Source organism: Ursus americanus, chromosome 17 (genome assembly GCF_024610735.1).
Source record: "Ursus americanus isolate L20-20 chromosome 17, mUrsAme1.1.p, whole genome shotgun sequence".
NCBI lineage: Eukaryota > Metazoa > Chordata > Mammalia > Carnivora > Ursidae > Ursus > Ursus americanus.
This window is the reverse complement of record NC_142143.1, coordinates 37,364,609-37,389,538: the sequence shown is the minus strand read 5'-3', so window position 1 is coordinate 37,389,538 and position 24,930 is coordinate 37,364,609. Positions and strand designations below refer to the sequence as shown.

Here is a 24,930-nt window from a genome sequence, read left to right as displayed (position 1 = left end):
CCTAGCTACCCAGGATGTACTTTCTTGTCTGGCTGAAACCTTGTAGGTCTAGCCACTGCTCACTTGGACTAACGGACACTCTTTTCCTTTAACTTTTGATCATTTATATACTCTCAACTGCTCAGACTAAACTGCAGAGTTCTTCCTATGGCCACTGCTAGACCTCTGAGCAATAACAATAATAAATGAGAAATACAAATGAATATATCGTTGCCAAATAAAAAATTATAGGAAGACATAAAAGGGCAAAAGGCTTTTCTAGTAGTCAATTTTTTTTATTTAAAATATACTATTTAATTTAAATATTTAAATTCAAAATTAAATAAAGTATTATTAACTTTAAAAGAAATTTGAGAATTTGATGTCCTTAGAATCTTTACAAACTTTAAGAATGGATTTAAATTTTCTAAAGACTTAAACTAAATGTATGCATCAGAATGTTTTAAGTATACAACAGAAAACCAAAGAGATAAATGGCACTTCAAAAACATCGGATGCACTATCATAACGTGTGCATTTCAGAATCAAGGCAAAGATTTTTTTTAATCTGTTAAAAGAATAACATGGTAAATTAAGTCATAATACCTAGAGAGGTAAGGTAATTTCACACCTAGAGAGATCCCACAGAACTGTACAAAGAAGCTAAGCCAGAAAACATTCATAATTAAAATATTAATCTACACTAACAAAAATTACCATTCATAAAAATAAAATTAAAAGAAAACAAAAAAACTTACTGTTGCTTATGTAAAACAATAAAGGGGGAAAATGATTATTCAATAAAATGGATACTTACCCTTTTTTCCATTTCTAATAGTGACCTATCAGCAAACCTTTCTTGTCTCTGTAACGAAGTAAGAAATATAAAAGGGATATAAGCGCAATAAAGGTGGGGGGTGGTGAAGGTGAATGAAGGAGGACCATAGTATCTCCTCTAGTGGTGTTCAAATAAATCACATAATTCAGGTAGAGTAATACACAGGTATAAATAAAGAAAAGAGAAAACAACCTTGTATTGAAACAACAGAGAGTTAAAGAAATGCTTAGAAATAGAATGGTCTCCACAGCTCTCATGGTCTACCCGTCACTTTTTCTCAGGTCTTTACGCAGTATAGTAGGGGCTAAAGATGGGTGAGTACTGTGGAACAAAACCATAACATCCTAGAGTTTCCTGTCCGATGCTCAAGCTCTCTCTTACACACCACTCGGAGGAGTGGCTAATCTGAATGGTCAGATTCTAGGACCGTGGCTGAAAGGTAGTTGGACTAGGATGAGTGAGTATCCATGCAGCCAAGCCAGTAAACTGGCCTAAATTCTGGTGTCTCTCACAGCTTCCTATTGCTCACTCTCTATCTAGAGTTTCTTTTCCAATCATCCATGCTCCAAAATTGGTAAGGAACTACACCCTGTCACTTATAAGAAATCCTAACTATATAGCTTTTCTTTTCCTGGTACTTAGGGCTCTCATTTTTCCTGCTTTGTATCAGGAAATGATACTGTACTATGTATCAATGGTACTATGCTATCAACTCAAAGTTGACAAAATCCTGAGACCTGGGAAATAGAAGGGGTTTTAAGCCATATGTTACAGCCAGTACCTGAGGGGTCTGCACGTGGATACTGAGTAAAGGCCCAGTTAAAAACAAGTAGTTCCTAGGGGCCCCTGGGTGGCTCAGTTGGTTGAGCGTCTGCCTTCAGATCAGGTCATGATCTCAGGGTCCTGGGATTGAGCCCCACGTCAGGCTCCTTGCTCAGCGTGGAGTCTGCTTCTCTCTCTGCTCTTCCTCCCACTTATACACACTCTCTCTCTCAAATAAATAAAATCTTAAAAAAAAAAAAAAACCAACAAAAAACAAGTGGTATCCTAGTTCTTACACTGACTTCTGTACATATATCTCCCTTGGATTCCTGGTCAGTTTGCTATAAAAACCATCAAATGACTCATTTCCCAAAAGTGAATTTGTTGAATAATCAATTTTACCAACTTACCAAAAATGGTTTTTGACAACTTTAACAAGAATGCTTTTTTATGACTATTAACCACAAAATATACTTAAAAATATATTTCATCATTAATTACATATTTCCCTTTTTTCTTCTTCTTTTTCAATTTTATTTTTAAGTAATCTCTACACCCAACACAGGGCTCAAACCTACTACCCCAAGAACAACAGCTGCACTCTACTGACTGAGCCAAGCCAGGCGCCCTAAACGTTTCTTTATGTAATTTTCTATTCTGTCAACCATTTCAGCATTCACACTTTAGTCTCATCAAGGCCTGTAACCAAGTTACTTTTTGATCTTCTTTTCACAATTTCTTTTTTATGGTATATAAAATTTAAAGATCTAATCACAGCCAGGTATCCCTCCTTTTCTCTGTTGTTTTAAATGGTTTTATGCTTTTGTGGTTACTCTTTCTGGAAAAATAAAAGTTGACATATTTTAATTACTTATTGTTAGAAATCAAATTGAGAATTTCAAGTATGATGAGACTTTTCAGCTAATTCTGATTTTTTGATGTTTTTAAATTAAAATTTATATTTAACTGCTAAAAATACAAAAATATGCCCCTCGAGGATATGCAAATGAATCCTAAAAAATGCTTTAAAGACTGAAAAATGTAGTGGTGCCTGGATGGCTCCATCAGAATAGTATGGGACTCTTGATCTCAGGGTTGTGAGTTTGAGCCCCATGCTGGGTGTACACATTACTTGAAAAAAAATAAAGACTGAAAAATTTAAAAATGACATTCAAAAGCACCCAAAAGAATTCAGAAGCAGCTGAAACAATGCCATTACATATAAGTCAACAAAATTTTAGATGGAAAATTAGCATTTTTTTGCGGATTCTTCTTCATATAGGAACATTTTAGCAATTTTATGATTCATCTGCTAACTTCTTAAGGTTAAAAAATCAACTTTAGTTAATATTTTTGGTTAATGTTCTAGTTAAAGCTGTTAAAAATCATATTCAGTGAATCTAGTGAATTGACATTTGACAAAATATTATTCATCGAACCAGTTTCTGGTAAATCAGCCTCAGTTGGGAGACTACAGGAAGGAGGGTGGCTGGACGAAGGCAGGATTCAAGGATTCTAGAATCCCTTGGCCAAGTGTTGTCAAACTCACTATTTTTTTTTTTTTTTTGGTTTTTGTTTTACTTTAATGCCAGCCTAGTTATCCTACAGTGTTAGTTTCAGGTGTACAGTGTAGTGATTCAAAAATTCTATACATTCATTACTCAGTGATTCTCAAGATAAGTGTATTCCTTATCTCCTTTACCTATTTCACCCATCCCCCCACCCACTGCCCCTCTGGTAACCATCTGTTCACTCTCTATAATTAAGAGTCTGTTTTTTGGTTTATCTCTTTGTTTCCTTCGTTCGTGTCAAACTCACTATTAATAGGATGATAGTTCCCTTGGAAAAAACTCTATGCAACTGTCAAACCGTTATCAGTATGTATACCCATGAATAGTTATGGAAGTAATGCCCCAAAAAGAAAATAAAAATCAGGTGGAATGATTCATAGTAGACTTAAATGCTCAGGATAAATACTTTAAAATTGAACAAAAAGTTTAATGTTTATCAGCTTTGCTTTTACATGGACACTTAAAATTAAAAACATTTACACTGTTTTTCCAACTAAGATATTAACTCTGAGTATTTACCAATATCTTATATTCTGAATTACCCTTTCCATTATTCATTCAGTATACTGGGCATGGTACTTAGAATGTCTACTAAGGCAGTTAATAGTAACTTGTTTTTCTGGCCACAATCCATAGGATCAGAAATTGGTACATGACCTAAAGGCAGCTTGCTCTAGGTTGTCCAGTGTCCTATGAAATGGTAACAGGACTGCTCCATGCTGATAATAACTGGCTAATTCTAATTCTATCAGATCCCCTTCTTGCAGACTTAGAATGAGAGACATCTAGGAAAAATTAAATGACAACAGGGTAGGAAGAAGAGCAGAGAAACAGAGAAGGTAGTAAGCAGTAAAAACACAGATTAGCTGACTCACTGTAATGCCAGAATACAGCAGTAGGAAGCAGTGGACTCTTTTTTTTTTTTTTTAAAGCAGTGGACATTTTTATTTAGAAAATATTATGATCAAATCTCTGGAGCTAAAGTTATTTTCAGAAAACTAGTTATGATATTTTTGTATGAGGAGGCTCACGAAGCTACTAATGCAACCCAAAGAATGATGACTTTCCAGTTTACCATGAAGTCTAAGTTACCCCAGCAAGTTGTTACTTGAATGACATTCCAAGTTTCTATGACACCTCACTATGAAATGTGTTCTTGTTCTGACTTACTTCTCTGTGTATCTTTACAGTAAACCCTCATCAAATGATGGAATCTGCAGAGCCTCCTCAACCTCATAAGGGTAGCTTAATTCCTGGAATTTTAGCAAAGCCTCCATTGTGCATAGACAACTGCTTCACAATGTAATAATGGTTAACAACAACGAAAAGGGGACCTGGTAACAAGTTCAACATAGAAAATTAACTTAAAAGATTATAAAAAAGATGAATGTAAAAGAATGACCAAAGAATACAGTCTTATTCATAGAACCAGACATGTCAGTTCTCGATGAGTGATTTCAAACTGGATTCCAAAAGTTGAACTGCAGAAATGTGTTTATACTACAAAGTCTCATGTTAAAATTAAACAAGTTTGTTTTCTTAAAAATTACAGGACTGCTTAGAGCCTTTTAACACATGAGTAGTATCCTATAAAATCTCCAAGATGTAGTATAGTATTTCCCATGAAACAGTTGGGTCACAAAACTCTTTCCTTTGAAGGGGACAGGTAGAGAATGAGGAAGGAATGTGCCTATTACTATCTCCCACAATTGGTATTCCATGGAAAAAGCTTGGGAAACAATGCCTAGATCATACATAGCCTAGATCATATGTATATGGTTGTGAATTTTGTTTGGCTATCCCAATTTTCTTGTCTAAAATGGTCTCCTATAGGCTGTTGCATAGAAGGTAAATAAAAAGAGTTAATGACAAACTATCTTCTTCAAGCATTAGTATATCAATTTTGAGACAAACAGGAAATATTTCTAATGAATAAAAACGATTATAAAATTTTTCAATGGCTCTAAGAAGATTCTGTATAGATGCTTTTAATGCCTTCCTACATTTGGTATGCTGGGAAATAAGCATTTAAGCCCTTTATGTAACACAACATAGGTATTTTTGGCTTAAAAATACTTCAACTTTCCATTACAAGGTTTTACTTTTGTATTTTTAATTTATTCTAGAAAGAAGTAAATGAAGTTATCAGTAAACTGTATTATTTTGATTCCTTATTAATAAGCTATTATCAGTAACCAAACTTATGTTTCGAAGGAACACCTGAGAATATTTCAATCTAATTTTTTAGATAGAATAAATCAAAACAATTACCTTCAGGATAACAAAGAGAAAAAGGTACAAACCTGGGTGGCCTTTTCCAATTGTAATTTAAGATCGGTCAGTTCCATATTTGTATCATGTAGCTGTGCTTTCAGCTTTTCATTTTCAGCTAGAATTTGTTCATAAAGCTATAAAAATTAGAACAACAAATTACTTTTCTGCTCTCTTACTATTTTAAGATTTCCCACTGAATAGTTTGCAATATTAAAACAAAAAAGATTAATGTAACATATGAGCCATTAAAGGATACATTAAAAATATTTTAATGCTTTATGGTTGCAAGGCAAAATTTTTGGTCATGCAGGTATTTGTCCTATGGAAACTCTTTAATACATTAGTTCTAGTATTTAAAATTTAAGACTGCACTGACAAATCTACCTTTTGTATTTCCATTAAAAAAAAATTCAGTTATATGATAAAGAGGGACCACATAGTGCAGAGCAACTATAGCTAGAGCTGAGGAACCACTGTGATCTTCTTCTGGGGTCTGTGAGCTTTTCTATGCATCATTCTCTCTTGAATAACTGACACTGATGTGGAGCATCAGTTGTATTTATCATTATAATTGTACTGCTTTTACTAAAATTTTAAGGAAAGTGAAATATTTCTTGAATACTTTCGTAACATTTGAATCTACTACTTCTTTCTCCCCCATCCCTACTACTACCAGTATAGATGGTTAAAATCATCTCTTATCTAGACTATTGTAAAAATTAGAATTATTTTCCTGACCTCGCTCTAATTTGTCCTATACATAGCAGCAAGAGTAGACTTTTTAAAAATGATAATCTCAACTTCATATGCCAACCATTCCATTAACCCTGACACCAGAAACCCCTGAATAGCTTCCCAGTGTTCAGTATAAAGATATCCTTAAAATAGCCTGTAAAGCACTGTATGGTCTGGTCCTGGGCTGTACATCTAAGTGCAACCTCACACTACCATCCCTTCTGCTCTACCAGCCATACTGAAAATTTAATTACTTCAATGCATCCTGCGCCTTTCTACCACCAGGTCTATGTCTTTCTATTTCACTCCATCTAGAAAACTTTCTTCTTCCATTTTGCTAGTTAACTAATCGTCCTTCTGTGATTTGCTTCTGAAGCTTCACTTCTTTAGGAAATCTTATCTTTAGGCCCTGTCACTTTCCTTTGTTATACACTCTTATGAAATGGATTCTTTACTTCAGATAATTGTTTCAATTTTTAAGTTACACATTTATTAATATGACTGTATGATCATGTCGGTCTCTTCTACTACATGGAAGATGTCCATAAGAGCAAGGACAGTATCTCCAACTCTACTGCCCATGAGGAGAAGCTCACTACTTAGGACAGTGTTTAATTCTTTACTGAATGAATGACAATCTTATACATAATGTAAACTGACCCTCCACCTTCCTTCTTTTGCTGACTTTGCTTGTAAGAAACCAATTCAAATAGCTGCCTACTATTTGGGGGAACATGTACAAATATCACAAGCCTTCTTTTTCCCCAACAAACTTCATGTTTATTCTAAGCTTAAAATATTAAGAATTATGAGTCAGAATCCTAGACTGTTGAGTTTCCAGAACTTACTTCTTAAATACTTCCATCCTTAAGACATGATAGCACTTACGTTACCACAAGTTTTTTAGTTACCTAGGAAAAACTATATTCACTTAGGAAGAGCTCTGTTCTTTGTTTGGCTGCCTCTTATTGACAAATAGGTAGAGAAAAGTGTGTGTTCATGCTTGCGTGAGTATACATGCATATACAACCCCCCACCCCCAGCCCACCTGCATCCATGCCTCTTTTCTCAGCTCAATCACAGTATCGGCCTGAGACACTTAAGTGTGAAATAAAGTCTCTTCCTTTTAAAAAACAAACAGCTATTTATATTCTCTGTACCATTTAGTGCTCCAAACTGAAAATTAAAGTTATTTCAAGATACTGATTTCATTATGAGTTTCCAGGAATAATATCGAAATATAAATGTATTAATACAAAAGACTATTTTTAATTAAATATAGTTAAATAACCCAAGTACCTTTTTGAAGTCAGTTGAGTCGTCCTTTTCTAGCCTGCTACTATAAGGTTTTCTTTCTTCTAAATAAGTGTATGATCCAGAGCGACCCAGCAAGGAATCATACCGATCACCAGCTGATGTGGAACTGGTTTCATATCTTTAAAAGATGAGTCAAAGTCAAAATCTTTATTATAGGCTTTTACAGCTCCCATTAACATGCATCCTAGTATATTTTGACTTGATATTCCAAAATAGTAGGTAACATTCTCCTTCATCTATTATCTGTTATCATCTGTATTTGTGATAATAAATGAAAGTTATTTATAATACTATTAATTTCTATTATTTGAGGAAGAGATTCAATATATCTATATCTAAAAAGTCAGAACTAGTTTCACATCATGATAAATTATTTCAACAATTTTAAACTGTACTCTTCTACATTTTAAAATCTCTGAAATCAGAACATGGCTTGTAACTGTTGGTGTATTATACTTGAATTGGTAGCACTTTTCCTTTAAGTGGCATGTAGTTGTTTAAAAATTAATAACAGCTGAGATTTGATAAACTCCTCTATCCAAAGTGATAGATAACAGGTCTGCCCTAAACAGAAGGAAAATAATCTCATCTGTACATGAATTTTCTTATTATCTCGTTATGAATTCAGGTTACGTTTTCCTGATAAATGCTATTGCTTCTACATTTCAATTCAACAGAATCATCAATATATAAAAATTTGTTCTTGGTTTTACAAGGTTTTGGTTAACTCTTATGAGTGAGAGAAGTGGAATGGAGATTAGACTTAAGGACACCGTGGAGTTTTCTAAAAGGTGAATAATTTTGAGCTAGATGACAATTTTTAGTGTCTGCATTGTTTTTCTTTTATCTAAAGCAGGGATCTGAGAGAAGATTCAGAATACCTAATCAAATACATTTCTGGTGGTTTTCATCAGCCTCTGCTGTTAATAATGACATAGTTAATACTGAAGTAACTTAGGAAGCTTAGGAAAACTTAAAAAGTTATCACTGTTGTAAGGATTTAAGAAAAAATTTTCTTTTTTAGTGACTTACTATGACTATTGAACTAGAAGCAAAGGCTTTGACAAAGAAAGCTGGTAACAGTTATTAGGTCACCTAAACATCTACAGATTTTTATTATTCAAATAATTCCAACTTACAAAATCTATAAATATCTAAGCAACACAGAATAAAAATAAGAAAAAAGTCAGTAAAAATGTAAAACATACCTAGAAATGGAATCCGTCTATAAAGAAAGAGAAAAACACAGGCATATTAATTTTTATACTCTCATTAAAGTAACTTGATTGATGAAGTAAATTTAACATTTATACTGTTTTCCACACTATTTAACTTATCTATTTACTGTATATATATATATATATATATATTTTTTTTTAAAGATTTTATTTATTTATTTGACAGAGAGAGAGACAGCCAGCGAGAGAGGGAACACAAGCAGGGGGAGTGGGAGAGGAAGAAGCAGGCTCCCAATGGAGGAGCCTGATGTGGGGTTTGATCCCGGGACTCTGGGATCACGCCCTGAGCTGAAGGCAGACGCTTAACAACTGAGCCACCCAGGCGCCCCTACTATATATATGCTTTAACTTTAATGTGATTGTTCAGAAGTTCTAGAACAGAGTCACTATATATTTTTCATGCATAATAACCATATAATTACATTTCACAATTTATAGTCATCTTTTATGAATTCCTACAAATGCCACCATACTACATTTTTAATTAGAAGAAAAAAAAAGAAACTAAGACATATATCTATTACTTCTACCTACTCAGGAGAAAGCAGTATGTTTATTTGTATTAACAAATGTCAAGTTTACTACGTCACATCCCAAAGCAACTATTTTTCTCATTTTTCTGTTTTTGAGGCAATAACACGAGAGGCAAACAAATGAATACCTAAGGTATTTTATGTGCAATAATATACACATAATTTTAAAATTTACTTTCTAGAAATCCAGCTCCAAATTCCGTCAAAGTTTAGCAACTTGGAGGTAGGAAATTACGACTTAATTTTCTCAAGCAAATGGTATACTTTATCAATGTTTCATAACTCTTCTTATCTAAATGGTGAAATGATCATAGGGTAAAAGAATTTTAGTTGGGGACAAAGTAGGTTTTTTTTGGTGGTCATTTTTAGCTCTTTCCCTTTCTATCGAAGCTCTTGCTCAAACTACACTTTTCTGTAAGGCAGCTATTCAGAAATGGTTTGTTAAATTTCTGAATTAGGTAATTGTATTTTTCCATTGCATCTATCTTTGAATGCACTGTAAAATTAATGGGTTCCTTTGGGATTGTTTAAAGTCTAATTTGGACCAAAAACACCTTACTAATAAAGTCTATTTAAATTTCCTTTGCAAAACCAATTTTAACTTTGCACTTGCTTCCTATTTTTTTGATGTAATGCTTCATTTCATTATTTGTTCATTAGTTTCATGACAATTTTGAATTTAAATTTCAACTTTCAAGAGATTCAAAATCATACATTGCTAAGAGAACAGACTTTGAAAGTTCTTATCACAAGAGAAAAAATGTAACTACGTGTGGAAATGGATGTTAACTAGACTTACTGTGGTGATCATTTTTTGCAATATATACAAATAATGAATCACTATGTTGAACACCTGAAACTAATACAATATTACAAGTCAATGATATTTCAATTAAAAAAATAACAAAACCAAAAAAACCCGAGATATTATTCAAATTCAGAAAAATATCCATGTATGAAATAAAATGTGTAAACAGCAAATGAAAACATCGCCATTCACCTCACAGTTTGTACTCTGGTTCATGGATTTAAATTTAAGAAAAAATAAAAACTCCAAGCAGTTACAGAAATCATTCAAATTCCATTTCTTTGTCTTTAAAAATCATGGCGCTAACCATTGGTTATTTTTTATATTTTTGAGATTGTAATAAAAAACACCTGACATAAAAGTTACCATCTAAATTACTTTTAGGAGTATAGCTTAATACTGTTAACTATATTCACATTGTTGTGCGACACATCTCTAGAATGTTTCCATCTTGCAAAACGAACTTTATACACCCCATATTCTTCTATCCACAGCCCTGGAAACAACAATTCTACTTTCTAAGAGTTTGAATAGTTTAAATACCTCATGTAAGTGGAATTACGCAGTATGTTTATTTCGTGACTAGCTTATTACATTTAGCATGTGTCCTTATTTCATACAGCAATGTTCTTGCTCCCTGTGTTTCAAAATTATTTTTCCAAAGTAAAAATACACTTAATTACAGTACATATAAGCTCATCTAAAAGTACCACAGCATAAAAAGTTCCTCTATAACTCACTGCCTCGAACCCTCAAGGTAAAGTAGGACCCTGGGATCATGACCTGAGCTAAAGGCAGACACTTAACCAACTGAGCCACCCAGTTGTGCCTGATGCTACAAGTTTTTTAAAAGAGAGTGGCATACCTAATGGCTAGAAGCACTTTCCTTGTTTATTGTAGAAGACACTGTGTTAGTGTGTTAACCTCCATTCTTCCTTTTATTCATGGTGTACCAGTCATTCAATTTAGGTGAGATGGTATACAGCCCACATTAGAAGCAAAATGGCTGCAATACCCTAGTGGTGGAACTTGTCTGGCCTAAGCCAATTATTATAATCCCAGCCCTGAGATGGAAACCTGCTTGAGGATGAAGATGACATAGAGGGTTGTGTAATACAACTGGAGAGTAATAAATTCTCTGTTTAATTTGGTTTCGGTTGGGTTTTCTGTTACTTGTAACTGAATGCTAGCACAAAAGCAAGAGCTAAATAATTCCCTATTTAAAACGAACAAAACCTATTTAAATTGTTTGGAACTAAGAAAAGGTTTCTTTTTAGAAACAATTTCTTTTCGATCTTAATGTATCTCATGTATAATTTTAATAGTAAAACTTAAACACAAGTATCAATATGCTTCAAAGTCACAACTTTGAAATCAGAAAATCTTCCCTTCTGTCCCAGCCTGGTGGATGTGAGGTATATGTGATAAGGCAGTGAGAAGTGTCAACTAGGGATGGTTTACTAACCCATTTCCCCTTGTTTACCTATTATTTTTCCCTTGAAAGATGGGAATTACAGAATATAATAAACATGAGACACAGGGGAACTGGGGATACTGACAACTGAGAGGCAAAGCGTTTAAAAGTGATACAACTTTACCCTGCAAATAATTTACCCTTGGAAATAATTAATTCTTCAGTATCTCTCTGGGTACCTAATTATAAAATAAAAGTACCTTTCAGGACAAAATAGGAAACTTGGCTTTAAAAGTAACATCCATAGTCACAGAGCACACAGATAATCACCTTCTGGTCACTTCATATTATCGTAGATCCTTGTTGACTGAAAAGAACTTCAATAGCTCTATTTAGGAACTCCAAGTCAAAAATAAAGACGATATGACAGAATGCCATTTCAGGTTAGATACTGCTAGCTTAGAAGACTAGAACTAACTCATATTATACAGCTTTACCCCTATGTGAATAGAGCTCTTTAAAGCATGTCAGCTTTCTCCACAGCCAACCAATAGGGCATAGAGGGGGAAAATAGTTAGTGGGAGGAAACTTTCAGCATTTGCTAGTTATGTAACCTTTTAAGTCATTCAAACTTGCCTTAGTTCCTTCATCACTACTGAGGGAAAAAAATGCGTTTTTGGAGAAGATTGTCGGTATGGTCAATTGTGATAATATAAAAGTCCTTTAGGGGCGTCTGGGTGGCACAGCGGTGGGGCGTCTGCCTTCGGCTCAGGGCGTGATCCCGGCGTTATGGGATCGAGCCCCACATCGGGCTCTTCTGCTATGAGCCTGCTTCTTCCTCTCCCACTCCCCCTGCTTGTGTTCCCTCTCTCGCTGGCTGTCTCTATCTCTGTTGAATAAATAAATAAAATCTTAAAAAAAAAAAAAAAAGTCCTTTAGAGCACTAAATTTCTAAACAAATGTAAAGAAAGTAAAAAGACTTACTGTCTTCTCTAGAAGGTAACTTTGCCTTCCACTACTTCTCGATATCCCTTAGATACTTTTATTTTTCTATTCAACTTCGGAGATTAATTTACATATATTAAACTATCCATTTAGAGTATGCAGTTTGATAAGTTTGACAGCTGTATATATCCAGAAAATCACCACTATAATCAAGATCCAGAATATTTCCATTGCCTCTATAATATTCTTTGTGACACTTCCAGTCCATTTACCCCTGATCCCAGAGAAACAGAGTCTATCCCCAGCATGCAGGTACAGTGTGGAGTACCGATCTTCCATGAATAAATACAAACACAAGCAAACAGTAATCCTTAAAAAATATGAATACTTCTAAACACAAAAACTGCTTTTTACCTGAGTTTCTTTCTTATTGGATCCTTCTTCTGTATCTGATTGTTGTTCTTGTTCATTTTCGTCGCTCTAAAACAGATTGTCAATTTACTTTAGAAAAATAAAAATAAATTTCAAACACCTGATGCTTAAATATTTTAGGGCTTTTCTAATTTTTTTTTGAAAAGATTTATTTATTTGAGAGAGAGAGTGCATGCAAGCAAGCGTTGGGGTGGGTACGTAGGGCGGGGGAGAGGCAGAGAGAATCCTGAGCAGACGCCCTGCTGAGCAGGGAGCCTAATGTGGGGCTCAATCTCACGACCCTGAGATCATGACCCGACTGAAAATCAAGAGTCAGTCGCTTAACCAACTGAGCTACCCAGGCACCCCGGGGTTTTTCTAATTTAAAATAAACCTTGAGAAAAATCTACCAGGAAACAAATCAAAAGGAAAACGGATTTTTATGTGGGAATTTTTCTACCCTATTTTGAGGAAGCCTTTATTTTGTCTGCACGACACAATCTAAGTAGGTTAACATACACGGTGAAAAAAGACCATCTATCTAAAAACATGATTTAGGAAACACATTCACAGTGGATGAGGAAACTGAAGGCTTAGCAGAAGAAGGTATTACATTTTATACTGCAATGATACCACATGTGCTTTATAAATGTACTATTTAGACACTCAACTATAATGGGGCATCAAAAATAGGAAATTCATTATATTAAGAAAAGTTGGATTCTATAAGCTTGGCAAAATTTATACAAAAGTCCTACTATATTTAGGTAGTTTATCAACATCTGGAAGTTTCTTGGGAGTTTACAGCATACTAAATAGAAATCAGGTGAAATCAATGGTGCTACTGCTAGTTTTATTTATTAATATAAATGTTAATATAAAAACATGAATTCCACACATGATATGATTGTTTTTAAAAACTGCAGTTTCATGGGAAAACATAGAAACTGGAAATTTAGAAAGTGGGGAGGTTCAGAAGTCCTAAAAGTAGTAATAAAAAAGAGGGGGGGAAGCCTACTAATAAGAGAGATTAAAAAGCTGCCTAACTACATAACACTTTCTTGACAGAGCTCTTGGTTCTTTTTGTATGTTGTCTGATATAGGTTCAAATGTGGCTAAGGGAAGAAGACCTGTGCTCTGATGGCTAATTAGAACACAATTCAATGCAGGCTCAAGTTAAAAAGATGAGTACTGCCAATATAAATCCCAGGAAGAATCCTTACAATGCAAGTTAAGGGTATTCCAGAAAGTGAAGTTCTGAAGGGAGAGCTGGTCTGAATCAAACCAGGGAAAAATAAATACTATACAGTAAACACAGCTTTGACTATGAATCTCCTACTACATATGATTTATTAAAAAGATAATTTTAAGTAACAAGAGTTACTAAGTTAGGGTCCTAAGACTGAGGTTTTATTTTACTGTTACTAAAATGTTAATGAGCAATCGATTAAAATCAACCAGATATTATATACTTCTTGATGAACAAAGATACATTGCCAAAACAATTTTTGAACTGGAATGGGATCGGTTTTCTACTTGGTAGTTACCAATTGGTAAAATGGCAGTTACCAATTTATAGGAAATATTAAAAAAACACATGAATGCATTAAACAACATTTCTGGGATATGATAACCCAGTTAATTCAAAAATAATTGTAAGCAAAAAGAAAAAATGAGATGGAGGGAGAAACTGATTAAATATATAACTAATCATAACGCATAGTCCCTACTATATTACAATCAAACCAGCAAAGCTTCTACAACAAACCACGTATGGCATATATTAGTCAAATGGACATTACAACTGACTGGATATTAAATATTAAAGATTTATTGTTAACTTACTTAACAATAAATGTGATCACGGTATTGTGATCATTTGTTGTATGGTGACACATACTGTGATTACTTTTATTACTGAAAAAATACAATTCTAGTAATTTTTAAAAAGGAATCCTTTCCTCTTAAAAATACACACAAAAATTTTTAGATGAAATGATATTCTGTAGACTTTCTTCAAATAATATGGGAGTTGGGGAGGTGGTAGGGATTTAGTTTAAACAACGGATATCTGGGGGGGGGTCATTATACTTCTCTGTCAATTCTGAACTTTACTGTTACTTTGAATTTTCTATATTAAAAATTAAAAGAAAAATGGAAAAAAAAAAAAACGCAAGAGGCTGAAAAAACCCAAACAGATTATGTTTGTCCTTCCATAGTTATATGTTCTATTGAAACAGCATAAATTTCACATTAACTGTGCTATGCTATAGTTCTTCTTTCTCCTGTATATGAATAGCAATGTTAGGCATATATACAATCAGGCATAAGGAAAAAAATAAAATTTTGTACGATTGTTATAATTTGATAAGTCAAAGCACTACTTCTATCAAACATCACTTGAGATGTTATGTACTGTATAATCATATTCATTAAAATGGAACGTAAAGCATCTTATGGAGTTCTTGGTAGATGGTGAAGTAGGAGGATCTTAAGTTCACCTTCCATGGACACACTGAAGCAACAGCTATATATAATGTAACTCACTCTGAAAACAACCTAAAAATTAGCAGAACAGATCTTCCATTGCTAAAAAAACACACAGAGGCCCCATGGAGAAGCATAGAAGGGGCGGAGAGGCAGCTGGGTACCAAACCTCCCACATGGCAACCCACAAATGAGAAGGATATCACAGGTACAGAACTCCTTGAGGAGCAAAGAGAATCATGCCTCACATTGGACAATCCCTACTCTGGGGACCTACATCGGGAAGATGAATCCCCATAACATTTGGCTTTGAAAATAAGCAGGGCTTAACTCCAGGAACTTTGAAAATCAGTGGGGCATAACTCTGGAAGAGCCAGAAGGCTATAGGAAACCGACACTCCACTTTCAAAGGGCCATTGTACTATGTCATTTAGTTCGAGATCCTGCACAGAAGCATTCGTTTGAAAAGCACCTGGGTTATACATGATTTACTTATTAATTTAGGGGATGTGCTTGAGGGGCAAGGATCTGTAGGAGTTTTCTCCAGGAAAGGAGGTACTAGCTAGCATCATTTCCAACCCCCTTCTGCCTAGTTGGTCGGACACAGGAGACAATTCTGACACCTTCTATCTACATTACCAGCACTGCTCACCCCACCCCAGCTTTCCCTGTGGATGCTCCCCGCTCCATCCACTCACCCTGGCAGGCACCCCTTCAAAGTTGCTCCTGCTCTGCAACACCTGGCGGGCAGCCTTGCTCAGGACTGGTGTCCCCAGAAAAGGATTACTGCCCCATCACACCTAGCAGGCAGCCCTGGTGGGAACTGGAACACTTTCAAAGCTACTCCTGTCCTGGGGAGGGGGAGAGCCAGTCTCACCCACCAGCCTACCCATAGCAGCTACTGCCAGGCTTTTCAGTCAGCTGCACTGGGGCCAGCACTGCCCATCAATGCATCTGCAGTAGTCGCAGGCTGGTCACTGCAGCCAGCTGGGCTGAGGACCGGCCCACCCACCAGTTCCCCCAGATCGTGGCCTAGTTACCACAGGAAGGTACACACAGCTCACACACTGGACACCCTTGGAGTGCCTGGTTCTGTTGACAGGGTGGGGGGAAGGGTTGTGTTACAGGGCACCACAAAACCTTTTCTACACAAGGCCACTAATTTCAGGACCAGGAGACATGGCTGACCTACCTAATACAGAGAAACAAACACAAAGAGTAGGACAAAATGAGGAAACCGAGGATTATGTTCCAAATCAAAGACAAAGACTAAGACAAAACCTCAGAAAAAGAACTAAAGGAAATGGTTTACCTGATACAGGGTTCAAAATCATGATCATAAAGATGTTCACCAGATGAGAGAAGAACAGATGAACTAAGGGTAAACTTCAACAAAGATAAGGAAAATATAAAGAAGAGCCAATCAGAGCTGAAGAATACAGTAAATGAAATGAAAAATACACTAAAGTCAACAGCAGATTAGAGAATACAAAAGAATGAAATCTGCAATCTGGAAGACAGTGTAGTGGAAAGCATGCAAGCTGAACAACAAAAAGAGAAAAAGAACTAAAAAATGAGGATAGGTTAAGGGACCTCTGGGACAACATCAAGCATATTAACATTAACATTATAGGGGTCCCAGAAGGAGAAGAGGGAGAGAAAGAGGCAGAAAACATATTCTGAGAATTAATAACTGAAAACTTCCCTAACCTGAGGAAGGGAACAGACATCCAGATCCAGGAAGTGCACAGATTTCCAAACAAGAGGAATCCAAGAAGGTCCACACCAAGATATATATTCATCAAAACATCAAAAATTAAAGATTAAGAGAATGTTAAAATCAACTAGTTATGAACATGGGAAACCCTATAAGGCTATTAGCTTATTTTTCAGCAGAAACTTTGCAGGCCAGAAGAGAGTGGCATGACGTAAGACTGCCACGGAAAAAACCTACAACCTTCTGGAAAAAACCTACAACCAACATTACCTAGAAAGGTTATCATTAAGAACTGAAGGAGGGATAAAGAGTTTTCCAGACAAAAAAGTTAAAGGACTTCTTCACCACTAAACCAGCCTTACAAGAAATGTTAAAGAGACTTCTGTAAGTGGAAAAGAGAAGGCCATAACTAGAAATCAATTATACCTAGAGAAATTAAAGGATAAATAAAATAAAAGTAGTGAAATATGTGACATATAAACTGTAGAGGAGGGAGTAAAAATGTAGTACTTTTAGAATGTGTTTGAACTTCAGTGATGACTATTAAATTAAGACAGACTGCTATATACGTAGGATGTTATATATGAACCTCATGGTAACCACAAACCAAAACCTAAAGTGGATACACAAAAAATAAAAAGGAATCCAAGCATACCACTAAAGAAAGTCATCAAATCGCAAGGGAGGAGAGCAAGAGAAGAAAGGAACAGAGAACTACAAAAACAACCAGAAAACAATGAACAAAATTGAAGTACCTATCTATCAATAATTCCTTTAAATGTAAATGGACTAAATGCTCCAATCAAAAGACAAAGGATGACCTAATGGTTAAAAAAAAAAAACAAGATCTAATTGTATGCTGCCCACAAGAGACTATTTCAGACCTAAAGATTCATACAGGCTAAAAGTGAAGGGATGGAAAAAAATATTCCATGCAAATGGAATAATAAAAAAAAAAAAGCTGGGGCAGCAATACTTTTATTAGACAAAACACACTTTAAGACAAAGACTAAAAAGAGACAAAGAGGGCCTTACAAAATGTTGAAGAGATCAATCCAACAAGAGAATATAAGAATTTAAATATCAATATACCCAACATAGGAACACCTAAAAATATAAAGAAAATATTAACAGACATAAAGGCCAAAATTGAAAATCATAGAGTAACAGTAGGGAACTTTTTACACCCTACTTGTATCAATGGACAGATCAACCAGACAGAAAAATCAATAAGGAAACAGTGGCTTTGAAGGACACGTTAGACCAGATGGACTTAACAGATATACAGAACACTTCATCCAAAAACAAAATACATTCTTTTCAAGTGCACATGGAATATTCTCAAGGACAGATCATGTTAGGCCACAAAATAAGACTCAATAAATTTAAGACTGAAGTCATACCAAGTATCTTTTCTGACCAAAATGGTATGAAACTAAAAATAAATTAGGAGAAAACTGGAAGAAAAACGAACATGTAGTGGTAAACAACACGCTTCTCAGCAATGGGTCAACGAAGAAATCGAAGCGGAAATAAAAAAATACTTGGACATAAATGAAAAGGGAAAGAATGGTTCAAAATCTTTGGGTTGCAACAAAAATGGTTCTAAAAGGGAAGTTTATAGTGATACAGGCCTACCTCAAGAAATAAGAAAAATCTCAAACAATCTAACCTTATACCTAAAGACAAAGCCCAAAGTTAGCAGAAAAAAGGAAATACAGATCAGAGCAGAAATAAATGAAATATAAACTAAAACAATAAAAAAGACCAATGAAATAAAGAGCTGGTTCTTTGAAAAGAGAAACAAAATTGACAAACCTTTAGCCAGCTTCCGCAAGAAAAAAAGAGAATTGAAATAAATAAAAAATGGAAGAGAAGGTACAATGGACACCACAGGAATACAAAGAATTGTAAGACTACTAAAAACAATGACATGCCAACAAATTAGAAGAAACTGAAAAGTGACAGTAATCAAAACATTATGGTACCGTCACAAAAACAGACACACAGATCAACAGAGCAGAACAGGGAGCCCAGAAATAAACCCATGCTTATATGGTTAATCTTCAGCAAAGCAAAAGAATATATATTAAGGAAAAGACAGTCTCTTTGAAAAATAGTGCTGGAAAACCAGACAGCTACATGAAAAAGAATGAAACTGGACCATTTTTATACCATTAACAAAAATAAACTCAAATAAACTGGAAAGGTGCTTGACATCAATAATCATCAGGGAAATGCCAAAAAAACCACAACACCCCCCCCCAAGAGACATTATCTTGCACCTGTCAGAATGGTTAGCATCAAAAAGATAAGCAATAGTAAGTGTTGGCGAGGAAGTGGAGAAAAGGGAATCTTTGTGCACTGTTGGTGGGAATGCAAATTGGTGCAGCCACTATGGACAACAGTATGGAGCTTCCTCAAAAAATTAAAAAGAAATACCGTATTATCCAGTAATCCTCGTACTGGGTAATTTACCTGAAGAAAACTAAAACACTAATCTTTAAAGACAGATTTATCCCCATGTTCACTGCAGCATTATTTACAATAGCCAAGACAAGGAAGCAACCTAAGCATCCATCGACAGATTAAATAAAGAAGATGTGGAAATATATACAATGGCATATTAGACATAAAAAAAATGAAATCTTGCCATTCACAACATGGATAGACCTAGAGAGTATTATGCTAAGTGAAACAAGTCAAACAGAGAAAAATAAATACCACGTGGTTTTACTTTTATGTGGACTCTAAAAGCCCAAAAAGTTAACAAACAAACAAGCAGAAACGGACTCATAAATACAGAAAATGAACTAATTGTTTCAAGAGGGGATGGGGAGATAGGTTAAAAAGATGAAGGGGATTAAGAGGTTCAAACTTCCATTTATAAAATAAGTCAAGGTGATGACAAGTACAGCATAGGGAATATAGTCAATAATATTGTAATAACTGTATAATGAAAGATGGTTACTACACTTATTATAGTGGGCATTTTGTATGTAATTGTTGAATCACTATGTTATATACTTGAAACTAATATATAATAATAATAAGAATACATAAAGCATCTCTCTTTCAAAGAATCTCCAAGGTAGAGCAGTTAAGCCTCTATACAATTTTATATATATACATATAAAGAACATATATTATATATAAACACATACACACTTCCTGAGCTGTGGCTATTAGCTATTATTTTTATTCCAAAATTGGGACAGAACTCTTGCTTATTAGTAATACCAAAACTCTAAGAACTCATTAACTATCCTTCAGAAGAACTTTTCTGATTTAATAACTTGACTCAAAACATATAGTGATGACCTAAAGAATATATAATCTGAGGTATATAGAAAATTATTAGTATGTACTTCTGGAAAGATTAAGTATACTATCAAGTAGTTATATGTTAACAGGTTCTCACATCTTGTGTCCAAAATGAAACTCCTGTAGATCTCCTTTTCTCTCTTGGTCGCCGTCGTTCTCGGATTGATTTAGGTTGTGATTTATCTTCGCCTTCTTTTTCCTCTTCTCTTTTTTCTCCCTCTGTTAAAGATTACAATGAACCACATGGTAGTAATGTATCTTGACAGTATTTTATAAGAAAAACATAATAACAATTCAAAGTCAACCTCCTTCACGAAGCCTTCTAAAATTCTCCAATCAGAATTATTTTTTGCCCTTCTCAGTGCTCCTATAAAACACATGGTTTAAACATGTATTTGTATCTCCCACTGGAGAGGTTCTTGATCAAGACAAGAGTTTTAATTATTTCATTTTCCTGGTGCCTCATACAAAACTTTTGCCAAAAGACACACTTAATTATGTGCTGGATAAAAAAAAAATTGAATCCTATGAAGAGAATAGGGCTTGAGTTATTAATGTCTGATAGGGAGAGACAGTTACTAAACCCAAAGTTAACACTTCAAGGAAACCAGTTCTTAATGATGGAAGAACTAGCAGGCATCCAAGTTTATCAGTTTCTGTTTCTACTATTTCCAGTCCTCATTCAGTAGTAGAATAAATACAGTATTCATTTCATTTCTATTAAAATCTAAGAACAAAGCCTTTTTTTCTGGAAAAAATATTTATATTTTATTAAAAACAAATCAACATAAAATAGATATAGTCTCAAAATTTGTTTCCTTCCTAGGACAATTAAAATAGCTTTAGACTTACATACTAAAAAAAATATTAGGGCCTTTAATTTTGTTTTAAAAAGCAGACATCTATGTGGAACAAAGTAATGTTAAAAATTACTTTTTAAAAGTTTCCTTGTGTCATTAGCAAGGAGTCACAGCAGAAGAAAATTCTAAAATTATAGTATTCAGAGGGTTTTTTAAGAGTTTGTTTAGAGCAACGATCTCAAACTCCAATGCTTACAGTGGACTTCCAGATAACATAAATGGATAAAATAGGTCAGGGGGGGCACTTTTCCAAGTAGTGTGGGGCTGCTAACTGTTTGGCTCTAGCCAGTTGCTGGTATGTGAGAATTTTTAGACCCACTGTTGCTAAATCTTCCAATTTTTCAATAGAAGATGAAAATCTAAACTTTTATTGGCTCAAAAGTTTTACAAACATTATGTGGGCCTCACACTCAGTGGTTTAAACAACTGAAGGGATGCCTGGGGGGCTCAGTTGGTTGAACCTTTGACTCTTGATTTCAACTCAGGTCATGACCTCAGGGTCATGGATTGAGCCTCGCATAGGGCTCTGTGTTTAGCTGAGAGTCTGCTGCTTGAGATTTTCTCCTTCCCTCTGCTTCTCCCACAACTCACATATGCATGCTTTCTTTCTCAAATAAATAAATAAATCTGGAAAAAAAAAAAAAAAGAACTATTTCTGACCAAAAAAAAGTCAGCTGAAAATTAAGAAAAACTTAATTTTCTGAAGTTTATCCTATATGATGATTGATATTGTCATGACTAATACTATGAGATTTTCTTTTAAAATATAAAATGCCTACAATTAGAAATGATTTTATGTAGTACCCACCTCTGATTTAAAGTAGAAATTATTAAAATTTAAATAGGAAGTTTATATTAGGAAATGTTAAGAGTGATCACCAATATGCCAAGCATATAGCTGAAAAAGAAATCTATTTCTCAAGAATAAGCTTTAATAAAAACAATTTTGTTTTAGCAAGGAAATTACATGTGTATGTGATTTTAGTTTAAAACAATTTCACGCACAAAAAATTTAAGAACTATGATCCATGCAATAGGCAAGAAATAAGGGACTAATGAACTGGTCCTAGAAATAGTCTCCTATCAGTTCTTCTATATTGACTTTTTTCTATGTTGGTGGACATAAAAATTTTTGTGAAGTCTTGGATTATAAAGATATATGTATCAATTATAAAGATATATGTATCAACACAAAGATATCAATGTATCAATATAAAGATATGTATCAATTATAAAGATATATGTATCAATCCATTATAAAGATGTATGTATCAATAAGAATTTTTGTGAAGTCTTAAATTATAAAGATATATATCAATATGTATCAATCAAAGATATACATAATTTTCTATTTTTATTTTCTACTCGTCTCATTCTCATCCATCATATTCTTTCTGAAAGAATGGCAGAATGATTCCCAGTTTAGAATGCTGTTTTTTTCTGTTGAACTATAAAGAAAAAGAAAAAAAAATGGATTCAAAGGATTATTTGTAGGAAACAAAGTGTTTAAAAAATTTAGCCTTCTTACCTCTTTCATTTTCTTTTGTTAATCCTCTGGAGTAAGCAGAAGTTATACCTACAAGACTATTTGGCCTGTTTAGTTGACTTGAAGCATAAAGTGAACTGCTCATGGTAGAAATAGAAGAGGATGGAGTGGTTGAACTTGAAGTTGACACTGGTCTGTAACGTTGGTAAGTCTGCGAAAATATTACAATTAATACCCATTTAAAATATTAAACAGTTAAAAACATATACACATTTAAATTCATTTTAAAGGAAAAATAATGTTCTAATCATCTTGAAATAATTCAGATTTCTCATTAAAATCCTTTTGAGTATTTTGTATATGGTCTGTTGGTAAATAAATCTCTTGTATTCTGAGAGTCATAACAACTATTCATACTATTTGACCTAGCTATGTTGTTGGTATACTATTACCTCATCATATGTTCTAGAGTACTTTTGTTTATATTCATCTTCTCTTGATGTTTCTGACTCCTTCTTTTCTTCTTGTTTCTCTTTATCCTGTTTTTCTTTTTCCTCTTTTTCTTTTTCTTCATTTTCTTGTTCTCTGGTTCGGGTAGAACGACTTCTTCCTATTGTTTTTTCAGCTTCCTGAAGATCAGTCAATGTTACGCCCTGTATGCAAAAAAGGTAAATTTAATAATGAGAGGCATTATAGCTTGTTTCAAAGAAATATTTTATAAGTAGACAAATTTAATATGAATGTATTAAAAAGAAATTGAAACAGAATTTCTACTTGGCAAGTCACATTCATTCTATGAAGAATCATCATGAGTAAGCACAATAATAGGTACTGGGAAAGATACAAAATGTGTGTAAGAAATAGCCTCTATATTCAAGAAATTAACAAAAACAAAGGGGAGGTGACAGAAGTAACACATGAATTCCTAAGAAGTTCAGAGAAAAAAGGAAAAACTGGCATATACACTGTTTATATACTGAATTTATATGTATCTATGTTTTTATGTATATATTTGCAGAGAAAATTTTGGTAAAAGAAATAATTTTTGAAGGATAAGCCTTGAAGAACAGGTTAAGATTTCAAGAAGTAAAGGTACAAAGACAGAAAAAATATGTTAAGATCTTAGCAAATAGTTCAGCCTGAAATGTGAATAAGAGTAAGGATTGAGGAGCTGAATCTGGACTTTGGAGCTCCTCAACTGTAGGAAAGGATACACATAGGATAAAAGGACAGTGATATATTAGATATAATTAGAATGGTAAGGAGGTTAAGGAGATGATAACTAGACTGAATGACATTTTCCTCATACTTGTATATTAGCTGTTTGAAATATCTAACATAATAGACCTATTCCCCACAACTCCAAATATTCATAGAATTCTTTAATAATCAGACATATTGATTAATTAACACTTATTGAATACTCTGTGCCAGGCACCATCTTAGTAACGACAACAAAAAAATATTCAAAGACATACAAAGGCATATGCTAATTGGATTAAATATAATATTAACAATGTGACTATATACAAAAGGCTAGGGCAGGATTATTAAAGCAGTCTTTATTTTTAAGATTTACCCACATTATATACTGATATCGATTCATTCTTTTTTTTTCTCAGTTTTTAAAAATTTATTTAAGTAATCTCTACACCCAATGTGGGCCTCGAACTCACCACCCCAGATCCTCTGACTGAGCCAGCCAGGCGCCCCAATGACATCAATATTTTCAGAGAAGTGAAAAAGAGAAAGGTAATTTGTTTCGAAGTTTTATATATTATACACATTAAATATACCTGTGTTGATCTTCTAGACTGTCTTGCTTGTCTAGATCTTGCTTTTCTTTGGGATTCAGACTCTTCGTCTCTAACAGGAGTGAGGTATGATCTACAGTAATAAGTAAAAACTGTTAGTTGGAGATACAATATCTGTGAATATAATTACATATGAATGTGTGAATGAATACAAATTTAAGCATTTTAATGGGTTTTAAGAAGAAGTCTTCAAAAATGGTTACATCCACTGTGAAAAGTCAACAATAGAATCTGATAAAATTTTTAGACTGGAAATAATCACATTAACTTATATTTTTCAAGTTTCTCCTAACTATAGTTTTTGGTTTTTTTAAACCATGTGACATCAGTCCTCTTAGCCCCTTTTTTGATTCCCTGCAATATCAGGCTAGATGATATGTGAAGTTATCTGGCTAAACTCTAGCCTGTCAATGTCTT

The 24,930-nt window shown here is 34.1% G+C and overlaps 1 protein-coding gene across 11 annotated transcripts in view; it reads right to left on the bottom strand.

Moving 5' to 3' along the window:
• The window catches only part of PPP1R12A (protein phosphatase 1 regulatory subunit 12A), a 139,148-nt gene that overhangs the window by 6,440 nt on the left and 107,778 nt on the right, over window positions 1-24,930 (bottom strand). For all 11 annotated transcript variants that reach the window (XM_087868912.1, XM_045780013.2, XM_045780018.2 and 8 more), the window contains 9 exons: window positions 24,496-24,586; window positions 23,152-23,352; window positions 22,742-22,910; window positions 20,451-20,572; window positions 12,829-12,894; window positions 8,685-8,701; window positions 7,459-7,594; window positions 5,454-5,558; window positions 797-844 (listed from right to left, as the gene is read on the bottom strand). In XM_087868912.1, the coding sequence (XP_087725038.1) occupies window positions 797-844; window positions 5,454-5,558; window positions 7,459-7,594; window positions 8,685-8,701; window positions 12,829-12,894; window positions 20,451-20,572; window positions 22,742-22,910; window positions 23,152-23,352; window positions 24,496-24,586 (955 nt within the window). The remainder of the gene's footprint in view (window positions 1-796; window positions 845-5,453; window positions 5,559-7,458; window positions 7,595-8,684; window positions 8,702-12,828; window positions 12,895-20,450; window positions 20,573-22,741; window positions 22,911-23,151; window positions 23,353-24,495; window positions 24,587-24,930) is intronic.